At 38.2% G+C, this 24,148-nt stretch overlaps 1 protein-coding gene across 5 annotated transcripts in view; it reads right to left on the minus strand.

Moving 5' to 3' along the window:
* Positions 1 to 24,148, minus strand: part of Elk (Eag-like K[+] channel) — a 63,770-nt gene that overhangs the window by 11,707 nt on the left and 27,915 nt on the right. For 2 of the 5 annotated variants that reach the window (XM_086837602.1, XM_086837603.1), the window contains 11 exons: positions 21,530 to 21,658; positions 18,077 to 18,187; positions 17,823 to 17,942; positions 15,609 to 15,746; positions 11,230 to 11,489; positions 9,980 to 10,208; positions 9,256 to 9,419; positions 3,720 to 3,921; positions 2,365 to 2,556; positions 1,539 to 1,657; positions 930 to 1,010 (listed from right to left, as the gene is read on the minus strand). In XM_086837602.1, coding sequence (XP_086693728.1) covers positions 930 to 1,010; positions 1,539 to 1,657; positions 2,365 to 2,556; positions 3,720 to 3,921; positions 9,256 to 9,419; positions 9,980 to 10,208; positions 11,230 to 11,489; positions 15,609 to 15,746; positions 17,823 to 17,942; positions 18,077 to 18,187; positions 21,530 to 21,605 — 1,692 coding nt within the window. In that variant the 5' untranslated portion in view covers positions 21,606 to 21,658. The remainder of the gene's footprint in view (positions 1 to 929; positions 1,011 to 1,538; positions 1,658 to 2,364; positions 2,557 to 3,719; positions 3,922 to 9,255; positions 9,420 to 9,979; positions 10,209 to 11,229; positions 11,490 to 15,608; positions 15,747 to 17,822; positions 17,943 to 18,076; positions 18,188 to 21,529; positions 21,659 to 24,148) is intronic. The other 3 variants (XM_086837605.1, XM_086837604.1, XM_020944903.2) reach the window with 3 other exon arrangements.

Genomic DNA, 24,148 nt, shown 5'->3' on the forward strand with positions numbered 1-24,148 from the left:
AAACACAAGCAGCTGTATGCGATCAAAATAACAAGAGACAACTGAGAACAACTAAATTAGCAGGAAAAACTGGTGAGGTTGGGAAGCTCTTCGCTTAATGCTCTTGACAGCTTTCAGCCAGAAGATAAGGCCAAACACACAAATGACTTGTCTTCCCTTCTGCTCCTGCAAAAGTTAATGTAATTGTAAAAATTTTTAATTAAAATGTAGATACCGCCCCGGAGGGCCACACACGATGAGGCGAAACAAAGGAAAGCCCCACTCTCTCTCTCCCTCTCTCTGGCCCTTCCCGCATTCAATTTCGATATTTAATTTGAACTTTTCTGCAGTGGCACATTTCCACCTGGACAACATGGATGACCAATCAAAGCTGGCATTTGACCCGCAGCCAATCAATAAGTCACACACATGTCCTGGCCGAAGTTCGGTATGTTAACCCCACGGTCATTTGCTTAATTAAAGGCCCCAGACATTTATCGGAGAGGAAACGCCAGCCGCCGGCTGTGGTGCTTCTGAAATAAACCGAAGATGAAACTGATTCTGATTGTGAAGTTTGAGTGAAGTCAGTCAAGTTGAAGTCAGCGATAGACTGCTGTGTCGACAACTTTGCCAATCATTTTTTGGGGGCAAAAACTTTACTGAGAAAATAGAGTTTTCTTAAAGGAAAAAGTTTTGCGGAGAGAGGAAAATATATTGAATATCAGCAAGGCAAGATGTATTCTATTGATAAATATTTAAAAAATATAGTTGTGAACTGGAAAATATTTCAGTTTTCCCTTGTTAAACCTTCTCTTATTATTTTCCTTTTGCTAAGTGATTTCCTTCAGTGTATTCTCTGTATGATTTATGACACACACTCAATCGAAGCGAAATGGACGTGTGCCCTGTGGGGCTAAGGATACAGGATATACAGGATACGCACTGCTTACCTCGTATATGTCAATGCCATGGCTGAGGGACCAAGATGTCTGAAAGTAGTCCTCGATGCGCTGCTTCAGTTCCTTTGGCATCTGTAATGAAGAGATCATAAATTATAATTGCATTCGCTTTCGCTCCGCCTTTCCCGTTTCCCTTTTTTGCCCGTGTGTGCCATCTTAGCATTTAATGAGCTGCTATGTGCGCTACTTTTCACTTCATTTGCATGCATTTCGCGGTTGAGAGACGCACAAATGCGCTTAATTGTGCAGCGCATACGCGGCGTATACGCGACGTCGTGTCCTGCTTGAGCGGCACATTGCGTATACGTCGCGTGGGCTGCCTAATGGAGCGACATGCAAGTTTGCCCCCAACGACACCAACAGGTGGCAAACTGCTGCTCCTGCTGCCACACGATGATATTCCAATGGAATCAGCAATTCACGGCCTTGGGCAACCCCCCGTCCCCAACAACATCACCATTTCCATTTCCATTTCCTGCCCAGCGTTGCATGGCATATGGAAAATGTGTACTGCATTCTAATAAAATCCATCGAGTGGCACTCCCAGGGGGTCTCCCTGCGGTCTCAATCCCTCGCTCGGCCAGCTGCAAAAATACTCACATTGTGCAGGGCCACAAAGTCCTTTAGGTCGCGCCATTTGCTCTCGTAGAGCGAGCGGCGCGAATACATCCTTTGGATGATGGCAGTCACGTTACCGAAGACCACGGCGTGCATCAGGGCTGTTTAATGAAACGGATGGAGGGATATATATCATTAAATCTGAAGGAGTCAGTCGAAAAAAAAAGAAATGTAATGACCGTTATTAAGGCCGAACGTTCTGTGATTTTTCTTCTATTTCTATTCTCTCCAGGGAAGATTTTTTCACATTTATGAGGCAATTCATATGTTCTAGGAGCCCAGAAGTTGTGGAATGTTTTTATTCTCTATGAAAAATTAGCCTACAATTGAACTTCTGACTTACAAAAGGAGTTCTGTCAGTAGAGAATAACTCCAAAATACATTGAAGGCATTAACTTGTAATTATGTCAATAAGAAGTAGAGTTAACATGACATAATATCAGGGGTACTCATTAATTTAAAGCTACTATTACCAAGTTTTATAACATATAAGTAAAAGAATATAATGATAATAAATGTTAATATATTACTCTTTTGGGAAATAATAAATAATTCATAAAAATACATCTCCCATTAGCTTCATAATTATATCTCAATTTACAGCAAAACCTGACCTTCTTTAGTACAAAAAATTCCATTGACTTAGGCCATGATTTACCTTAAATTGTCAAGCTTGAAAAGAAAGCGATATCCTTAAATTTACAGTCATCAAAAGACCCTTTTTCCCCCTTAACTTTAAGCATTCCTTTACCAAAATATTTGACAGTTTTTGGGCCTGAAAATTTATATATTGATATGGAGTACCCACCGCCGATGAGCATCATGATGATGGTGAAGACCTTTTCGGCCGTGGTATTAGCCGAAACATTGCCAAATCCCACGGATGTAAGGCTGGTGAAGGTGAAGTACAGGGCCGTGGAGTAGGTTTCCGCTGTGGTCAAAATGGCCACAGAGGCGTTCTTTCGCTCCGCCAGAAGCTGCAACCAACCTGTGAAGAATACTTGAGGCATTTAATACGACGAGAAGAAGGGGGGGAAAAAACAGAGAAGAAAACTTGTTTAGTACGGCGTTTAATTACAATTTGCGGCCCAAACAAATTGGGCTTATCAAATTGACAATGACTGCGTGCGCGTCGAGCGTTAACTTTTTTTTGGCCCAAAGGCAGGACCGACATCTTTTCAAACGTCTTCCAGTTTGTCCATCAAAAGTTGGCAAAACTCGTGCCAAAATCCCGGCAAGAAGCCATTGTAGGTCCGGACCGGAAACGTCAAACGGAACTAACTTTTCGTGTCTGTCGACTGAATTTTGCACCCACTGATTAAGTGTCAGAGAGAAATATATATAAACGAGCACAGATTATACTATTTACTTTATTTTTAATTGAATCAAAGTTACTTGAAATTTGTTATTGACTGGAAAACTCCGTTTTTATATAAATAAAATATAATATATAATTGTAGAAAAAGATACTTGTACAAATATTTATCTTTTAAATCATTTGAAAAACGTATATAAGATTTAATCCCTATTTTCCTGCTTAATTTATCACTTGAATCTCTTTCCTCTGCTATAATTTTCCCCTCAACTGTCTGTCATACATATATATGCTCCCCCATTTTCCTCCCAATTATGGCCGCCGGTGATTTGATTCGATTTGATGCGATGTGCGCTAATCCGTAACCAAACTTTAAACCCGGCTAACACAATATACATTAACCACACGTGTAGTGTAGGGGGTGGTTCGAGTGCCGGGTTGTGGTATATTTTCCACCCCAAGGAGGTGGAAAATTTAGTTACCTAGCAAAGGATGTGCGAGGGGGCGTGGAAGGGGAGTGGAAGTTCTAACCTTTACTGTTGACTAACCAACTAACCAAATTACCGTTAGCACACACACACACACCCTTGACTAAGGTCTACACTTGTGGTTAAAATAATAGGAAAAGCAATCAGGGTTTTTAATAGCTTGGATTTGAAGTAGTTTCCGGTTGTTTAGATCATTAAATTAAGACTTGTAAAACTATTAAGCATATATATTTTTAGTTCAAAGAAAACCCTACAATCTCTTCAACTATTATTTTGACCACTCCTGTAGCTTTAGCTACCCGTACCTGCAGAAACCTGTAACTGTATCCCAAGGACCCTTGCACACACACGCATACTCACCGATGTTGCTCTCGGGGAACCACTCGTACTCCTTGACCGCTATCACATACCAGATGCAGGCCAGCCAATGGGCGGCCAGCGTGAAGGAGAACATCAGCAATGTCAGTATCATGGCCGTGTGCTGCGAGTATCGATCAATTTTTTGCAACAGCCGAGCGAGCCGCAGCAGACGCGTCAATTTCACAAGATGGATGTGCGATTCCTGCGGCGGGAAAAAAATATATGTACATGCAACAAAAAATGAACAAAAACTATGTATAGGCGGTCGGCACACTTCAAGGTTGTTAAATTGTAAGCGAACAATGATGGACTGCGAGTGGCACGCCCCTTTCGCGTTACGTGCCGCCCATTTGTGTAGTTTGGTGTCAAAATTTTTTGTTGTTTACTATTTTCTTTACCATATTTTGCAACCTTTTCGAGAACTTTTGTCCACTTTTCAGCCCACGGTTTCCCTGCTTTGACGCCCACTTTTTAGTGACTCATTTTTGTACACTTACAGGGTATTATTAGTTTAGTTAGAAGTTTGCAACGCTATGAATATTATTGATCAGCATCAACAGCTAAGTCGATCTAGCCATGTCCGTCTGTCCATCTCTCCCTCTATTTCAGTATGACTCACTCTCTCTCTCTCTCTCTCTGTGCAACTCTCTAGACACCACTCTCTCTTTCCCTCTTTGCATTTCTCTAGAGGTAGCTCTTTCCCTCTCGGTCGCTGCCTATCTCTGGAGATAGCTCTTTCTCTCTCGCTCTCTCTCTCTCTCTTTCTCTGTTCTCTTTACTCGGGGACTATAAATACGGGCACTGCAGTCGCTCTGGCCTCATTCTGTCCGTGGCCGCCGCAGTGTTAACATCTATAGTGAAAGTGCAAGTGATAATGATTGCTGAAGAAGAGAACTCTACACTGGAAGGAGTTAAGCAACGATGAAAAAGTAACAACTACGTGTCCTCAACTGCGGTAAGTCTTAGCAATGATAATTATTTTATGAATATATGTAAATGCTTTAGGCGGGATCAGGCCGAGGTCTAGAATCAGCTGTCCCAGCAATGCATTTGTTTTCCAATTAATTCCCTTATTGACTAAACGAGATACAGTATAACTATATTTTGTAATTTAACAGCCTAACTTAATATTAAATTATTAACATATATTGATTTCTTAATCTTACGATCATGTTAAAACTGACTTTGATGCCAACTTTTGCTGCATTATTCAACTCTTACAGGGTATTATAATTTCATTCAGAAGCTTGAAATCCAGTGAAGGAAACGTTTACGACCCTATAAATCATATATATTCTTGATCAGCATGAACAGCCGAATCGAACTAGCTAAGTTTTGGAGATAATAAAATTTTTAAAATTTCCTCAAATTTTTTAAAGTTTTTATTGCTTTGTTCAAATTTTAAAAATTGGCAAAAAATTAAAATTTTTGAAATTTTAAACTGAGTACGCATATTTTTTAATCTTACGAAAACTAACATGGGACAGCTTTCCGAATTAAAATAAGTGCCTTTTTGAATGAGTTATAATAATTTAAAAATTGTGATTTTGCGTTAAAAATTATATTTTTAAGTCCCTTTTATGAACATTTTTTCGACCTTCTTGCTGAAGGAGTCATTTCCGACCCTATAAATCATATATATTCTTGATCAGCATGAAAAGCCGAATCGCTCTAGGCATCTCCGACAAAAATTTATTTTTATCAAAATTTTGAACAAATTTTAAGGGTTTAAAATTGTCAAAAAAATTGACAAAAATAGAAATTTAAAAAATTTTAAAACACAATATGCAGATTTGTTAGCCTTAAAAAAACTACCACAGAAAAGGTTTCCGAACTAAAATTAAAGCATTTTTGGCTTAGTTATAATATTTAAAAAGCTTGGATTTAACCAAAAAATAAGCATATTAAAATACTAATTTTAAATAGTTAGAATACAGCTAACGCCGAAAATCTTTCCGAAACCTCATACTTAGTTATGATTGGTTAGTTATGATTGATACATTTCAGGATTATTGAAAGAACAGCAAGGGTATACACACTTCAGCATCTCAAAGATAGCTTCCTTTCTTGATTTTGTTATGTGCATTTGACCTGCCAAAGGGTCCACTAAAAAACGCACAAAAATTTGACAACTTCCCTAAAATAGAGCCCGCATGCCAAAGAGGAAAAAAATAAAGGAAAAGGGACCAAAAGGATGTCATCAAAATATAAAACGATGAAGTGGAGCCAAATTGGAAAGGGTGGGGCTCCTCAAGAGTCTAATGCAAACATAAACAAGCTTATCGAAGAAGGGAGAGCCTGACCCCAGCACGGAACTTGAGTAAATTGAAGGCTAATGCCGTCGTTTAACCTTAGATGGAAATTTTTATTTCTCTTTCGTGATTGCCGCTGACGAAGCGTCGGCTTTAAGAAACACAGAGGAAAATAACTAGCTTGGAAAATATAAGTATTTAAACGGAAAAATATATTTTTAGGACAGTTAATTAAGGCCTCATAAATATATTCTTTTGAAAAATATTTAATTTATAATATTGTGAAATTCTTATTACTATTTATTATATTCCCTGCTCATTAAGTCAATTTTATGTTCTAGAAATGACATTTTCCACCCTTATCTTTCCCTTAAACTTCAACGAGCTTTGGCAGCCTCAGAGGAAAAGTGATGAAAAGGTAACAAAAGTGGTAGAAACACCAAGGTGGGCGTCGTCTAACAAACAGTTTAAGCCTCGGTATTTAGCCAGAGCGTCAATAGAGAGACAGACGGCCTCGTTTCATTTGCAGTCCTTACGCACTATTGCACACACAGTGCGTTTCAAAAGTATGAGCCATCAAGTCTACAGTCGTAAAAAATAGAAGGTCATAAAAATTTCAGCTGACAAGCCGCGTATTTTCGGGATTTTCGTATAAAATTAAATGCTTTTTGCGGTAAATATATTTTTAGGAGATTTTAAAGTTTAAAATAATGCCAAAAAATAATCGAAAATGTTTTGAAAAAACCATAAAAAATAAAATAATATTAATAAAAAGTTAAAGCCCTCAAAGTTTATGATCAAAATTAGTCTACAATTATTCAGCAATCCTTGTATTACTTTTCTTTTAGGTTTTACATTTTAAAAGGCACTTTCAACACTTAATAAATGATGTAAACAAATGATTAATATCCCTTAAAGCTTCCCGAATGAGAGACTTTTCTAACAACTCACTGTGTCTGCGTGGGAAAAACAAAACGAGAAAAGGAAAAACAACATCAAGGCGACTTGTAATTCACATTGCAATTTATGCTGCGCTTTCACTTTCTGTCTGAGTTTTCCGCGCGCCTGCTTTTCCATTTTCCCCCCTCTAAACACCGTCTCCCCCTCTCTCTCTCTCTGGCCAAAGTTTCCGCTGCCTCACGCTCTTCTTTGTTTACTTTTCACTTTGTAGCAGCGGCAGCAACAGCTTGACTATCACCAAGAAAACTTCCTCCTCCGACTCATCATCCGAATGTTTCCCAGTGACTGACTGCCTTTTTGGGATCCCAAGGATAATTAAAACTTCGGCATAAACTAAATATGCAAAAGTTTCAAGTGCATTAGCAAGCGAAAAATAAATATTAAGAGTGTATAAAAATGTAAAAGTTTAGGCACCCAAAATACACATTCATAAATGACTTTTGGCCCAACTTTTTTTTGGGGTGCGGGAGTGTCACAAATTTTTACAATTAGAGAACATTAAAGTTTTATCGAAACTTTCTGTGTGTCAGCAGCTTAGCACACGCCCCTGATTTTGCCCCCAAAAAACTTTTCGCTCTCTATATATATATATATCAGAGTTTATATATAATTCTTCAAGCGGAAATTGCAAAGAGAGAAGGAAGGGCATGGGGCTAAAAGCGCCTTTTATTTGATCAGTGTGTCCATCGGAAGTTGGCAAAGAAACGCGCCAAGGAAAAACCGCAGAAAAAATCAATGGAACATGAGTTCGAACGAAAATTTAACGCAAAAGATAATCCCACAACAAGACAGGTTGTACAGAGGAAATTCCTTAAAACGAATAAAAATCAGTGAGTAAAATAAGGATATCTAAAAAGAGTCTACGGTAAAAATTACTTATTAAAATATCCTTGAAAAAATCATTAAAGTCCAAGATTATAAGTAAAGAAGACAATCAGAATTATAAACTATTTTTAAGGACAGAATATCTTCGAAACCATTTTACTTGCAAATTTCTTGAATAAACAAATTCATCTTTCAAACTTTCTTCACTCAAAAAACCTTTCTATTTGCACCTCAAATATTATCTTCTCTCCTTAGAAAACCTAACAGAAAGCTCTACTGTAATGGCATTTGGTGGCTTGGCCAGGATATCCTTGGACTGTCAATGAAGGCGACAACAGCGTTCTCCACTTGCCGCAATCAGAGCGCTGACCACTTCACAGGAGGAGAGCCAGCCAGGCAGCCTGGCCAGGATAACATAAGCCCGATTCAAGAACTGCGCCATTGTCCTGCAACGACCGCTCGAGGGTCTGGCCACTCGGAACCACCGGACTCGGGACTCTGTGGACATCGGCCAATGTCATTATAATTGCACTCAGGGCTTTAAGCTTCCGTCAGTTCCCCAGGAAAATAAAAAATGACACACTTTTGCGAGAGTGAGATTTAAAAATATATATATATAATATCGCGCTGACTTTGCTGCACATTTGGGTCACAACCTTGTTGTGACAACTTTGGCTTGTAATTAAAACGCGAACCAGCCGGAACACTCAGCCGGGGGAGGCTTTGGCCAATGTAAGCGGCTTAATGAGCGTCAACTAGCGGCTCCAAAGTGGTCAAGTGCTGAGCTGAGCTCTGGCCCTTTTTTGTGGCACCTAAAAGGGGGTTAAAGAGATGGCTAAAAATGTTTGCAATAGGACTTAAATCAGTGGAAAATGGTCTTAGAGAAAGGTGCCTTGGTAATGTGATTAGTTGCTACCTCATAGCTTTACTTATAATCTTTGAAACAAATAAATGCTAGAACTTTAAGTCAACAAATGTCATGAACTATTTGCATTAATTTAAAATTCGTTTGTATATATTTCCCCCTCCATCACAGACCAACTTTCTATGAGCACTTTAACTACTAACCTAATTGCCTCAACAGAATCAAATAAATTGTACATTTTCTGCCCCAACTGCATACTTTTTCCCAGATAATCCGATTAAGTGACCCAAAATTGTAAACTTTGGGAGTATGCATAATGCATGCGGCGTCCAAAAACAGTTTTATGCAAATCTCTTAAGGCCATTTACCACTTGAAATTTGCGGCATAAATGATTAATGTCAGTGGCCAAAAAGGGAAAACCGCAAAAGGGGATTTCGTCAATTTGTAAAGAATTTTCTACCACATATAGTTTGGTTTTAGTAAAACCATGTATCATACCAGGTATTTTCTTTTTCATACATCTAAACAAAATAATATATACCGGAAGGCAGGCGGCATGCAAATCTGGTATAAATAATTCAAGGCTTGTTTCGGGCTTCAATTTATGCAACTCTGGTAACGACGATTACTCACCTCTCCATCGTACAGGTCGGAGGCGTACAGGTGGTCAAAGGGCAATGCCGCCAGCAGGTCCAGGGCAAACCAGCCTCGGAAGTAATTGATGGCAATCTGCTTCGAATTGGAGACCACCTCACCTTTGCGCGACACGAAGGTGGTGCGGAAGTTGAGCAGAATATCTGCAATAAAACGGCAATAAACGTAAGCGGCGAAACAATGTTTACAATGCTCCACCCCAACGAGACAGATTCAATTCCCATCCTAAACCCCATTCCTCCCACGCTGATGATGATGATGATGATTGGAGCTCCGGGTTCCACAGGTGGCCCATAAAAGGGACACCAATTGATGTCCGATTTGCGGAGGCGAATGGGTTAAGCTCTCTTGCACTGTGGCAAGTTTTAGTTTCGGATTTACTTGGAATAGTCTTTTGATTACCAATGAAATTGGAATTTAAATTGTAGTCACTTTCACATTAAACTTTAAATAGTTTTGGAGCTAGGTGTAATTCTTTCTTTAAATGCTTTAAAATCTTCAGAATGAAATACAAATATCATGTTTCTATAACTCAAAAGTATAACCTGACAATGCGCTATTATTTATTTTAATTCAAACCACATTTTCCTTCGCTTACTCTTTCTTCTCTCTTTATTTCGCCCTCTTATAAGAAAAAACTTTTTTACAATAAAACCGTATAATACCCATTGTTCTCAAAGTTCCCCAAAAGCAATCCACTCACCTACAATGAAAAGCGCCTCCACAATCACATCGGAGACCATCGTCTGGCGATCGGCCTTCGCAAAGGCCGCATTGTATGGAACCATTAGTGCCACGTAGAAGGTGGCCACCAGTATGACCCAATCCCAGATGCCCTTGAACACCCCGTAGTGCGGCAGAATCAAGCGTGACTTTTTTATCGACTGCGTTTTGTATTCCGGAAACGGGGCTTCCGTTGAATGCATAAAGTTCTGCGAAATAGAATGGAGGTAAACGAAATGAAATTAAATCGAAATCCGGTAAAAAAAAAACATGAAAAGTGAATTAAATAAATTGGAACCTTTAGAGCGATTAGTGGCCATAATGGTTTCATTTTATTCATTCGATCATACTAATTGAAATGTTGAAAGTCACCTGGAGTTTCAACATTCCACCTGGAATTCCATTAATAGTAAAGAAACACTGTGAAAAATTCAACTGAATTGGGTATTTGTTTAACGTGGTTTACGTATACGTGATATACGTATACGTAATATACTTCGATACGTTTACGTGATATACGTATGCGTGATATGCGTATACGTGATTTACGGGTCCCATGATATACGTATACGTGATATACGTATACGTAATTTATGCCAAATACGTATACGTAATATACGCCATATACGTATACGTGATATACGCCATATACGTATACATATACGTATTATTCGGATATTAAAGATAAGTGATATCAAATATACGTGATATACGGATATCAAGTATACGTATACGTAATATCAAGTATACGTAAATCAAGTACCGTATATCACATTTACGTATACGTATATATGTATACGAGTTATACGGATATCAAGTATACGTATACGTGATATACGGTACTTGATTTACGTATACGTGATATTACGTATACGTATACTTGATATCCGTATATATATATATACGTGATATTACGTATACGTATACTTGATATCTATTCGTACCTTAAGGTCAAAAATTTATAAATAAATAAACGTTTAAGCTCTAAACTTTCACTGTGGCTTTGTTGCATAATATAAATAGTAATAAACATGTATACTTTTAAGCAAAATATATATTACAACTATTTTTCTGGGTGCATCCAGAGCAGAGCACTTTAAAAATCACAGAGTTACGTTTTAATTCAGTTTGATGTGGGGCTAGTTCATTGTTGTGGCTGCCATCAGCCAACCAGTTTCTACTTCCTGTTCCATCTCCACCTCCTACCTCCTCCTCCCCTGATATACTCACATTTCCAAGCTTCAACTTGGTCTTGACACCGCCCTTCTCCGGCTTATAGTGCCCGGACAGTTGATAGAGGACCGCTCTACTACGTCGTCGGCCCATGTTGCAGCCGGCGGGTACGTCCAGGTTATTGCCCTCGCCGGCCTCCGCATCGCCATCGCTGGACGGCGGACCGCCCAGGCCGGGCAGGCCGCCGAGGCCCAGCATGCCGGCATTGGAGCCAGCCCGGAACCGCGCGCCCAGGAGAGCAGCTGTAAGGGCAAAAACTTACAGAGTCGCAAACAAAAAAGAGCGCAAAACCAAATCGGGATTCAGGGACATTCGTGGCGAGGAAATGGATAGGATTTCAGGTTCGTTTCGGGGTGGGATTTTATTCGGATAGAAAGAGCACAAAGAGAAAGAACACATAGAATTGTACACATAAGACATTAATTTAAGGTTTTTCATACAATTTAAGCTGGTTTTAGTTAAGCCACCAACAATATACATATTTTAAAACTTTTGTTTTTTAAAAGCATAGCCAAGTGTACGTGAGCGTGTGTATATGCATTCCCTCGACTTTCGTCCTTAAATGCCTGGCTTTTGTGATTATTTTTGCTGAGTTTTATTTGAGGAGCTTAGTTTTTGGGCAGGGGGCAGAGAGAAAATTTTAGCTTGTAAGGCAGATGGTGTTGGTTTTGCCACATTAGTTAAACAAAGTTTTCTTGAGTTTGCAGAGATTTTCCAAAGAACATGCTGATTTCTGTGATTTATGAGACTCGGTGCTTTCTGCTCCTTGTGTGTGTCCGAACAATTAATAATTGCCTTCTTCGATGGCTGACAAATATTTGGTCAGAGTGTCTACTAAATCAGGCGAATAAACATCATAAATTCACAGGGGGACAAAGGCAAACAAAACTCGATAAGATGTAACCGCAATAGCCCATTAAACTGAACTTAATTCTATTTGTTTAAGGAGTGGGTCCTGCTATAAATAACAATTAGCTAGATTGTGAAAAACGGGCCCAAACTGAATTTGATACGTTTCCCAAAGCAGCGTATACTAATTACAAGTGAAAAAATAAAATACATAAAAAAAGGCACGCAAAATTATGCAAATAATCACCCGAAGGTACTCCCACTCCACTCTCAGCATTTCCCTATTTTCTTTTATTTCCCTTTTGGGTTGAAAAGCGACAAACTCTGGTGACCGAAAAATGATTTCAATTTTAAGACCCGCAAAAAGTCCAGTCAGACTTCGGTGCTGTCATATCAAAATTCCAATTAAGCCTGGCCCCGGCACCTCGCAGATCCGTAACCAAGCCACCCACAGGAAAAAAAGGTCCAAGGGAAAATTTATAATATATATTTGGTACGGAGTATGTATACATTTTTTGTGTCTGGCAGCACAACATAAAAAAGGTGGAATACTTTAACGAAAATATGCAGAGCTGCTCCAAAGGGGAAAAGCGTGTAAAATTCACTGACAGTGCCTAATGATGTGTGAAACGATGGCCATCATCATCATTATCATTATCATATAACTGTCACAATGCGATAACGATTATGGCGATAATTTCATTTCAAATCCACCTCATCAAATCTCGCTTTATCACCAAATACATATATATATTTTTGGACATTTCACTCCCTTCCCCCCGCTAATTACCTTTTCTCAACCAATTTTCCTTGAGACTGCCTTTTGTCACAGCATTAATTTCCACTCTCCGCATTGGATTGCCACTTGGCAATCCCCCAAGCTGTGGAAATTGGTTTTGCCAAGCCTGGTTGCCTCTCGGACTTAATTTCATTCGCATAAATTAACGAAAAAATTGAATCAGGGTCGGCCCGGTGCTTTGGTTTCTCTATAGATTAATTCGATATAAACAGCATTTCACTTGGCAAACTCAATGGACAATTTAATGGAATTCATTACCGAATGTTGTCGTCATGTAAATGTAAAGCTGTATGTCAACCAAACACAATTACACACAGGACAGGAGACAGGACATCAGGCAGGACTTAGGTGTTTAGTGCACGTGTTGCAAGTGCCATATCTACGTGCAACTTGCCACATCTGTCACTGCATTGAGTGTGAATGGGCGAGACCTATAATTTTTGGAATTTCTGGGGTATATTGAGTAGAGGTAGCTAAAGTTTTAGGGTCTAAAATACTTTATAGTGATATAGTTTAAAAAGGTATCAACTGCATAAATATTATGTAACTATTTTAGAACTGTTTTAAATTCATAGAAGTACCTTTAAACATAAAAGGAACATACCTCAAAGAGTTTAAGAAAGTATACACCACTTTAATTTAATCAAAAACTTTCTTTTACAAAAACCCTTCTAAAAAAACCAAAGTATATTTTCAATTTCTCCATAAACTACCCAAATTCCCTTCCTAATCCTTGTTTGCACCCTGAATTTACATCCCATCAATGCCAAAGCGATGACATCAGCTCTAAATAACTTAAAGCTTCAAAGGCAGGTATTTCACAGAAGACACAAGAAGGACATTGGCAGTGCAGCAAATCCTCTCAGGACTCTCCCTCACTCTCTCCTTGCTGTCAGAGCTTCAAGTGGCTTCTGCAGGGCCCGTAAATCTGCAGGCCAGGCCAGGACACACGGACAGATGAATAACGATGGTAATAAAGCTGCAAATGAAAAGGTCAGAGGCGGTAGAACCAAAGGAGGTACTACTGTTTTTTACTCAGCATTAGCAGAATACCCAGAATCCCTTGACTGGCGACACACGCGATTCGAGAGTAAAGGCCAAGTGGAAGTGCCAGGATAAGTTGCGATGCTGTCAGAATTGTTCGAGTGCTGCATCAATATTTCAGACAACTCCTGCTGGCATCCTTTGGGGGCACAATAGGAGCCAAGGAGCACAGGATACATACACACGGTATGTCCAACTTTTTGTTAGATTAATCCAGTGAATTAGGCAGAGAGCATATTTGATGCAGCTCAACTGGAAAAGAACTCCAAACAACCGGGACAGAGACATTTCACGTAGCTTAATTAAGGTAAATGCGGCTATTGAACTCTGGGGGTTTGAACTTACGAAAAGATAATCGAATTTAACTAGTCAGTATATAAGTTAGAGGTCATAAAATATTGAAACTACTGTAGGAAGTGTGAATTAATAATGTAAATAAAGTGAATCTTGGCTTAATTATGCCCAAACTAATTAGTTTCTTAGTTAATTTCAATTAAAACAATGATGTTATTAAATATTCAACATAAGTAAACATTTCTTATGATATTCACTTTTAATATGTATTTTATGTATATATTTCTTCCAACTCAAATCCAAAATAAATGCATAAAACATGAATTCCCTAAAAAAAAAGCACTCTGCAATTGAAGTTGCCTCCAGCTCCGACTTAAAAGGCATTAACTGAAATTGCGAATACTTAATGCGATTCATTGCAATCATTATCATTATGAATTCATTCAGTTTCAGCCAGAATTCACCATAACCGGCCGCTCTCTGCCCATCGGCTGGGAATATATAGCCACAAATCAGAGCGAAAAACTGCGCGTGAGAGACGAGCTTTAAATTAACGTTGAAATATGGTTACGCATACATTCAGTTGTCAGGGACACGCGCCGCCAGGAGGAGGAAGGAAACCGTGGCAAAGGAGTCAAAGGAGCAACCGCAGACCCACAGTCGGAGCTGCTCCTGCTGTTGCTTCCTTTTCCCAGCTTTCCAGTTTCCCGAGTCAGAGGGAAAAACTAACCGAAAACTCGCCTGGCGACCGCGTGAAAGGCAGAAGGCAAAACTTCTGCAGAAGTTTTTGTGAAAATGCCAGGAGTTGAGGTGACAAGCTGACACAGCTCAAAAAAAAAGGTAGGAAAGACAGTTCTCATCAAAGATATGCTCCATTTTCCAATAATTTTTACTTAGAAAAATTAACAAAAAATTCTTCAACAAATATATGATTGCTAAATACCATAAATCTTGAATTTAAGGCCTAGAAACATCTGAAACAAACACTTTCTGCAATGTAAAATTGAGCAAAACTACCTTCTTTTTTTTCTCAAAATAATCATAATCAAAACAACGTCCTAAAATATATTTTGCAGTGTATTTCTTGGACCAAATCAACCGCAGGACTGCCGCAGACACCTTTGGTTTATGTCACAATATTCAGGCAACCTTCCAGACTCTATCAATTCGAAATGTTTTCGCCCATCCGAATGGAGGGAATGCATCGTAGTGTGTGGGTGCTTATTAATTTATTATTTAAGGGTCGAGTGGTTTGCTGTTGGCGGGTGTTTGTGGCTTTTTGTGCACGCTTTAGGTTTTCGGTGGTTTTCTGGTTATATTTTAATGTTGTTGCTGCTGCTGCTGTTAGTTAGTGCATTATTTATACCAGTGTGCGTGGGTGTATACTTACCGCTATCACATTCCTCGTTCACATTCATCTCGAGCATTTTGGTGTGCGTGATGTCCTTGTGCGAGGCCAAAAACAGGACCACATCGCGCTTCTCGTTCTTGATGGGAACGATGTCGAACAAGCACCAGAATGGAGCACCTGCAAAGAGTTGATTTTGATTTTTTTTTTTTTTTTGTGGCGTTAATCAGCGGGCCAGAAAATGAATTTCCCCTGCACTAGCATCGCCTGGCATCGCGTATACGTATTGCGCATACGCCACGGGGTCTGCGGTCGCAAAATCTAGCTCAATATTTGGCCTTCCAAAGTGTGTATTAGTGTGTGCTTTCATTTGCGGCTACATAATTGAAACCTCATCGAAGGCCTGACTTTGATGAACCAACGATTAGAATAGGAATGAATAGAAAGGCATCCACAACTAGTAGTTGACCCAAAAATTTTTAATTAGCTATTAAATGCTTTAAAAACGCCCACAATTTATGGCGGCGCAAAATTAATAAATAGATTGCAAGCCAACTCAATTAGACCGCAATTATTGTCCCGGCCTGCATTTTAATTATCTTCCACTAATTATACACAGAGCCCGAGGTCAACCAGATCGAGTTCACCCCTCTTCTAGTCTGCCGCAGCCAATGCATAATTAATAAAACACACAGCCTCCGCGCACATACGAGAAAAGAAAAGCCCCAGGGGAGAGGGAAGCAAGTTACACTTGGGAAAATAAGAGGTATTCAATAGGGAAGAATATAAGTATTGGTAATGCCAGCTAATGAAAATATTACAATTTACAAAAACCAATAAACTAATCCATAAATTCCTAGACAAAATACTCTTTCTCTATATGGTATGTTTAATGTTAAATGGCTCTATAATAAATAGTTTGTTTTAAATTAGAAAATATATATTTTAATGGAAAACGAGTTCAAATAAGGAAACAAACTAATTTAAAAGAAGTCTTTATAAATTATCAACCATGATTCGTATGTTCTTATCTTCCTAAATAGTAATCCATCTAACTTGTCTTAATTTCTCATATATAATCCGTACTGTTCCCAGTGTAGCTATCCTCTTTCTCTGCTCTGCAGTTGGTTAAAAGTTTTAAACGCTTCGCTAATTAGAAAACTTACACTCAAAGTTGATGGATCTATCCATCTTGGGGCTTTATCTCGGCGTTGGGCTTTGTCTTGATTAATCGTGACCTCATTAGGACTACAAAATACCGCGGCCTGGACGTGCGAAAATGTTAAGAGCAAGCAATTTATTGAGCGCCGCCCAGCATGTCAACGAGGATAAGGACTCGATGGGGTCCTGTGAGACTCAAACCGCAGGAAACTACTGCCGCGCTTAACTCAATCAGGAGAGACCAAGTTCCCCGTCAATGTCTCGAATTATAAGTCAATGGCAAACTGAGCTGGCAGGTGGTTCGTGGGTTGACTGGATTTTCCCTGCGGTTCCCCGACCACAATTGATGGCCAACTTTTCACTTTGTGCCCGTAGTTGTCATGGCTTTTGTTATGGGATTTGTAGAAGGACAATAATACTTCCTTTATTCCTGTGAAAAATTTCCCTTGTACAGAAGGACAATGGCGGCAGAAGTGCAGCCCACATGACTTTGTGGAATTATCAAGAAATTAAAAGCCGAACAAAAGCTGAAAATAAGCAAAAGCTTTTGCTCTGTCAATTAGTGTCGTACAAGGAGTTTGAATGGAAATGGAAGGTTTTGGTTAGTCTTTAATTTAACAGAAAATGGAAACGGAAATCGGATTTTAGAAGCTTGAAGTTAAATATTAAAAAGAGTTTTGGGCAAAAAATGATTGTATTTTTAGCTTAGGAAACTCCATGTTAGCTTTAATTAATTCTTAAACTTTTTTATACTCAATTATTTAAGACTTATGTGAACTAGGTTAAAGCAACTAGGAAAGAATACAGAAAAGCTTCTTAATAGTTGATTTTTTAATCTCTTTTAATTTTCACACATACTTAATCTGTAACATATTTTCACTTATTTAAACCCTTGTTTATCAAGATCTACTTAGTTTTACAAGGCTCGACCTTAAACTTTCACGCTGCCAACCACAGAGACGACCCCAAGTAACCAAAAATAATTTCCTTTCTAGCGTCGCTTCATCTTCATTTGAAAATTTTTAATTAAAAAGAAAATACGGGCCAGAAACAATTTTCGCTTTCGTTTTTTGATGAGATGGGGTGTTAACTTACCTTCCTTCTTGTAGAAAATAACCTCCAGCTTCAGTTCCATTTTGGCGGAGAGACTTTTCTCAATTTGCTGCTTGTGCTCGTCCTTCGTATCCGGTCCGTAGAGGAAATGACATGAGCAGCCTGTGTTTTTTTTGGGGGGAGGGTTTCCCGGGCAGGACAATTGAATGAAATTGCACGATAAACACAATACATTGAAATGAGTATTCAAGTGTTAAATAAGTTGGGCGTCTGTCCGTCTGTCCGCCAATGCTTACCCTTTTGCATAATTTGCGCGCGTGAATATCCTGTCAAATCCACGAACCCATCCGAGCAATAAACAATTGGATTGCCATTTGCCTGCGCATTGCCGAGCACAAAGTTCGAGTCTGAAAATTGAGAAGAAAAGCTTCATGAGGGGGGAAAAACAAAACAACAAAAGGTCGGGGGCGTGGGTTGAGGAAAACTCGAAATGGAAATGGCTGAAGGATGATGTTCAGCTGCTTTTCATTTGGCATGAAATATTGTCCCGACAAACAACGGTAATAAGACAAGTCCTGCTGTGTGTCCTTTTCACGGGAAAAACAAGAGTGACGGCCCCAGCATGGCTGTCGCCTTAAAATGCACATTCTTTAATATTTTGCCAAGGGAAATGCCTCACATTTTCCAAATACTTTGGAATTAAATGTATATTTCCCTTGGACCCTGTCTATGTGAATTAAATATTTAATTTTATGAATAACCTGACTAAAGCTAAGTTAATTTGGCATTTATTTTGTTTGGCTTTTAAGTAAAGAATACTTTACATTTTAAATCCTAATAATTACATAAACCTCTGCAACTAAAATTCCCAAAAATATTAAATTAATTCTTGTATGAATAGAATTAACTTGACAATTTTATAGGGTCCCCCTTTTTCTCATAAAATATGTTTCAGTCCGAAACAACAATGTTGTTATTATTTGTTGAATTTCCACTTTTTATGGCTTTGCCATTTGCACTTGACCTTCAAGTCTGGGACTTTGCTGGCCAAAAAAAAAATATATTTTATTGTTTGTGCAAGAACAAACACACACACAAATAAGCCAAGAAAAAATCTGAACAGCATTTAATTAAATTTTCTGGAAACGAACTCGCTGCAGGAAATGAAATTCCTTCTTTGCCATTTCACCAGTTTCACATAGGATTTCATTTTTTTGGCTTTGCTCCTGGGAACGAAAATCCAGCTAAAGGGTATCAGCAGTAGTAGTAGCTCCCTGAATTTATTTATAACCTTTCGACGAAGCACAATTCAATAAGAGTGAGCTGCTCAGAGCACGTTTTTCCATTATTTACCTTGGGCCATAGCCATTGCCATTGCAATTTCATAAATAGAAATTTACCCAGGACTCGCAGGACCTCCCTTTATGGCTGAAAGCGATGTGAATAGAGCCAGAAAGAGATCGTAATTGCCGACACAATGGACAGATTAGGATGTTCCATATATATACATATATGTATATATGGAAAATGGGGGAGTGAACCGGATGTGGATGCAACAAATTGAATTGAGAGACAAGCCAGGCTGAATGGCAGGCAGCTCGAAATGAAAACTCATTCGGGGCACACAATCCGAGGAGGAGCTGCTGTGTGTTTGTGTGTGTTCTACAACAATATCAACAAAGTCACCGATATGTTCTAGAAAATGAAAAGTAACTGCAATAATAATCCCATTTATTAGCAATCAAGGACATTTTGTCGCTGGCAGCAGGAACTCTGGAAAAGTGCCAGCAAATTGTTTACAATCATCCATCCGTCCGGCTAATTGACATCGCCACAAGCAACTGCAAATTGATTGTTAAATACTTTATTTTGCTGCCACCGCAATAACCAACGAATTAAGAGTAAATTTACTTAATATATCGCATCAATAAAAACTTTTGGCGGAAAGTTTTCTGCGGTCGCATTAAGAGCTAAGTGCACGCGTGGGAAGGAAAATTAAGCTAATTATTTTCCAATTAGTTTAAACCTTGTTTAAAGATCAAACAAATTAAGCGCTTATGGAGTTTACTTGAATGAAGTTGTACAAATAAATGTTTTAGCTTTCTCTTTTAATTTTAAAATTATATTCTATGGAGAAATGAGTATCGATTTTTACATCAAATACTTATACCAGTATTTCCCCCATCTTTATGTATCTTTAAACATAATCTACTTTATGTAAGTGATGTGACACACTCTTTGTATTGCTAAAACTACACACCTATTAAACACAAAATTAAGTGTGAAATAGTGTAAAATGAAGCATACTTGTTTTGTTTTTATATTTGTTATACATCCCCAATAACATTATACTTATTTATGGAACAATTTTGACAGCCTGCGGCTAAATCACTTGCAGGCTGCTCATTGTTTGAGTTATTTGCTTGGCTGCCGGCGACAAGGACATTCACATCCTCATCCCCATCCTTACCCACATCATTACGCTCAGCTGACTGACTCCAGCTCATTTAATATGCTCCCTTTATTATTTATGCCTCGTAAAACCTTTTTAATCCCCCGACTGCCGGAGTGCTGAGCATTTCATTTCATGTTCCGAGTTTGTGACAACTCGTAAAGACAATTATCGCTCCCTATGTCTGACTGTGAGCGAAATAAAACAATTAATTTATATGACGGGAGGAGGAACTGTGACAACTCAGCACGTGTGTGTTGTCCTGTCAACGGAAGCGAGTCGAGTTGATCAGGAAGGATGTTCCCTTAAATCAATCGATTCGGGGAAATCTACTCAAACTGCAAAACTTAAATATGAAATAAATCACAATCACAATTTGAAAGCTTTTTCGCATCATCACCATAAGAAAAATACCTTGGCATCCCAACAAGGCACAGTTTAATTTACTGTAAAGCATTCATTTCTTTTTTTTTCTTCTTCCTGCTCCCTAAGGAATATATATACATATATATTCATTTTTTTAAGGTTTCCACAAGTCTGAGTCTTTGCTTTTGTGTTATCGCGTTGAATGCGAACAATTGTGGGGCGGTATGCACAGTAGCACATAGTTTTAATTTCCCAGCTGCTTCTTTGCATACTTCATGGCCAGATTTTCAATATGGATAAGTCCTTTCACATATATACTATACTATGTGCATATAGAGCAACAATTTCGTGACCAACTGGCTGTTGTCCCCATGCGCGAGCACTTAACAAACACGTCTCTCCGTGAGCTCCTGTCCCTGGTGTCCCAAATCTGGGAGAAAGGCACTAGGAAAAATTTTATTTTATACGATTTTCATAAGAAAACTTTTATGTAATAGACCCTAAATTATTTATATAATTTTTTTATGAATTCAAAATGGAAAATCAAGGCTCCTTAACTCTTGCAAAAGCAGGAAAAGAATCCTTTTTTGTGTATAAAAACTGGTAATAATCAGAAATAGGTTAATATATAAGTCACAAACAACTCCATACCCTTTTCCTAAACTGTGACATCTCAAGAAAGTCAGCTTTCTCAGTGCAGCTACAAAAAAAAAGGGACCCGGATGTGAATACCCGGAAATCTCTTATGCGTACTTTTTTACGAGTTGATGCCGGCATTTTGGCTTATGCAAGCTCCATTTCCCATCAACGATCTCAATAATAAAAAAAGTGTGCCATAAATATTACATTACAAAAAAAAATCATATAAAAAATGAGGGGGGAATCGCTTAACATTAGCATCGGGAGAGCTTAGCATTAGCATTTCACTTACGCGTGCCATCGAACCGCGTGGCGATTGTGTCCAGGAATGTGTTCTGGGGCGCTAGCAGCCCCTTGCGGGCTGGCATGGGAATGGTGGGGCCGGTGCGCCGCTTTAAGCGCTCCTTGGGGCGTGGCAATCCTGCAAATATATATAAGAAACAAGCGGACAATAAAGACACACATTTTATGGAAAATTTTGTATTTTTAAATCGCTTAAAAACCCACAAATCGAAAGGCAGGATAAAAATAAAAGAGTTTAAAGTGTTTGCTCAAATGTAAAACAAATATGTATTCTTTTGAACATATTTTATTAACAATTTATAACCCTTTCAAAGTCAAGATATATAGTTAAAAAATCTTTAATTAAAACAGATTACTATTTTACCAAATATAAATATTTTTTGATTGTGTCTTATATAAATTTTTTTTTATGTTTTTTACTTAAAACCAAACGAACTTTCTCTGTATTTATTTTAATTGACTTTTTTCTGCGATATATTACTATTTTACCAAATATATTTCATTGTTCATTGTGTCTTATATAAATTTTTGTTTATGTTTTTTACTTAAAACCAAACGATCTTTCTCTGTATTTATTTTTATTGACTTTTTTCAGCGATATATTACTATTTTACCAAATATAATTCATTTTTTCATTGTGTCTTATATACATTTTTATACCCTTGCAGGGTATTATAATTTCAGTCAGAAGTTTGCAACGCAGTGAAGGAGGCACCTCCGACTATATAAAGTATATATATTCTTGATCAGGATCAACAGCCGAGTCGATCTAGCCATGTCCGTCTGTCCGTCTGTCCGTCTGTCCTTCTGTCCGTCTGTCCGTCTGTCCGTCTGTCCGTCTGTCCGTCTGTCCGTTTCTACGCAAACTAGTCTCTCAGTTTTAAAGCTATCTGAATGAAACTTTGTAGTTAGCCTTCTATATACTCTCACTCGTATATATGTCGGAACGGGCCGGATCGGACGACTATATCATATAGCTGCCATAGGAATGATCGGAAAATTTTTACAAAAAAATTTTTAACTTTTTCAGTTTTCAATAGAATTGGATCAAATTTGAGATATAGCCATTCTGCTATATTCTACAATTTTGCATACAATTTTATGAAAATCGGACTACTATATCATATAGCTCCCATAGGAACGATCGAGAAATTAATACAATTAAATTTATAACTTTTTCAGTTTTCAGCTGCTTTTCATCAAATTTAAGGTATGGCCATTTTATATTAGTCTTAAATTTTGTGTCAAATTTCATGAAAATCGGAAGACTATATCATATAGGTGCCATATAAACGATCGTTTGATGTAGAGGGAAAATGCAAATCTGTGAATGTAAAACTGCAAATATAATATGTATAGGTGAATGAAATGAAAGCAGGTAGTACTTCGTTGTTTTTTATTACAAATATATATAATTTATATTGTATAGTTTCCTATTCATAGAAGTTCTATCTGCAAGGGTATATAAACTTCGGCGTCCCGAAGTTAGCTTCCTTTCTTGTTGTTCATATTTTTACTTAAAACCAAACGAACTTTCTCTATATTTATTTTAATTGACTTTTTTCTGCGATATATACCCCTGGCATTGTATGCTCTCCGACGGGCTTCCATTTGTATTGTTTTAATTTATTTTCGTTTTATTTTTTTTTTATGTAGGCAACAGCACATTGATATGAAAATATTTATGGTGGAAAACACTTTTTCATTCAGCTAGTTGAAACAATGAGAGCTGAGAACTTAAATGGAAAACATTTCGAAACCATTTAGCGCGAAGGCGAGACGACTAACAACTGGTTTTTTTTCCCCCATATTGATCAATTTTTTCGCGTTTGTTTTTTTTTTGCCACAGGTGCTGCTCGCGTTAATTTGCAGCCAAAAGGCAGGGGGAAAATGGCAACAAAATAACCGCAAGCCGCAACACAGTGACAGCTGTTGGGGTTTTTTTTATGAGCCGAAAGCCAAATTCTGATAACAGCACAATGTCAACGGGGGGGGTGCTGTGTTGACATTATGAAAATTCAGAGATTAGTTAAGGCAAGAAAAGCAAAGAGTGAGTATATATTAATGGTGAAAATGTGAAAGAAATTATTGATACATGCGCCTAAAAGTGAGAGGCATAAAATGTAAGGACATTTTCCAAAGCGTAAAAATACTTTTAATTCATTAAATAATACTAAATTCTTTGGTGTTTAAATTTTTGGGAGTGTTAGGAATATCCCTGAAGAGAATATTTATCATCACGAGTCACCCTAACACGTCATAAGCTACTAATTCCATGCCTCCTGATAACGTGTCCAAAATGCCGATAAAATTAACCCACACATGGCAGCCCGCAGCTCTATAACCTGGTCGAAGAGAGAATTCGGTTAGCTATGCGATGCAATTTTGATTAATATGCCATTACACAGCTCAGGCCTCCTATAAATGCGGAAAATGCAGGAAAACCACTTGGCTTTCCAATCCCCCAGAGACAAGGGGTAAACGTGTGTTCAGGATTGTACCGCAAAATTTTCATTTCCAACATTTCCGGAGACCAGCAGGTGGCAGGTGGCATATATAGCATATATATAGCAGATGATTTCTCGCATCTGGTGAGCCCCGGACATAT

The sequence above is a fragment of the Drosophila serrata genome, unplaced genomic scaffold, assembly GCF_035046125.1.
Source record: "Drosophila serrata isolate PLE 108 unplaced genomic scaffold, ASM3504612v1 contig_334, whole genome shotgun sequence".
Lineage (NCBI taxonomy): Eukaryota > Metazoa > Arthropoda > Insecta > Diptera > Drosophilidae > Drosophila > Drosophila serrata.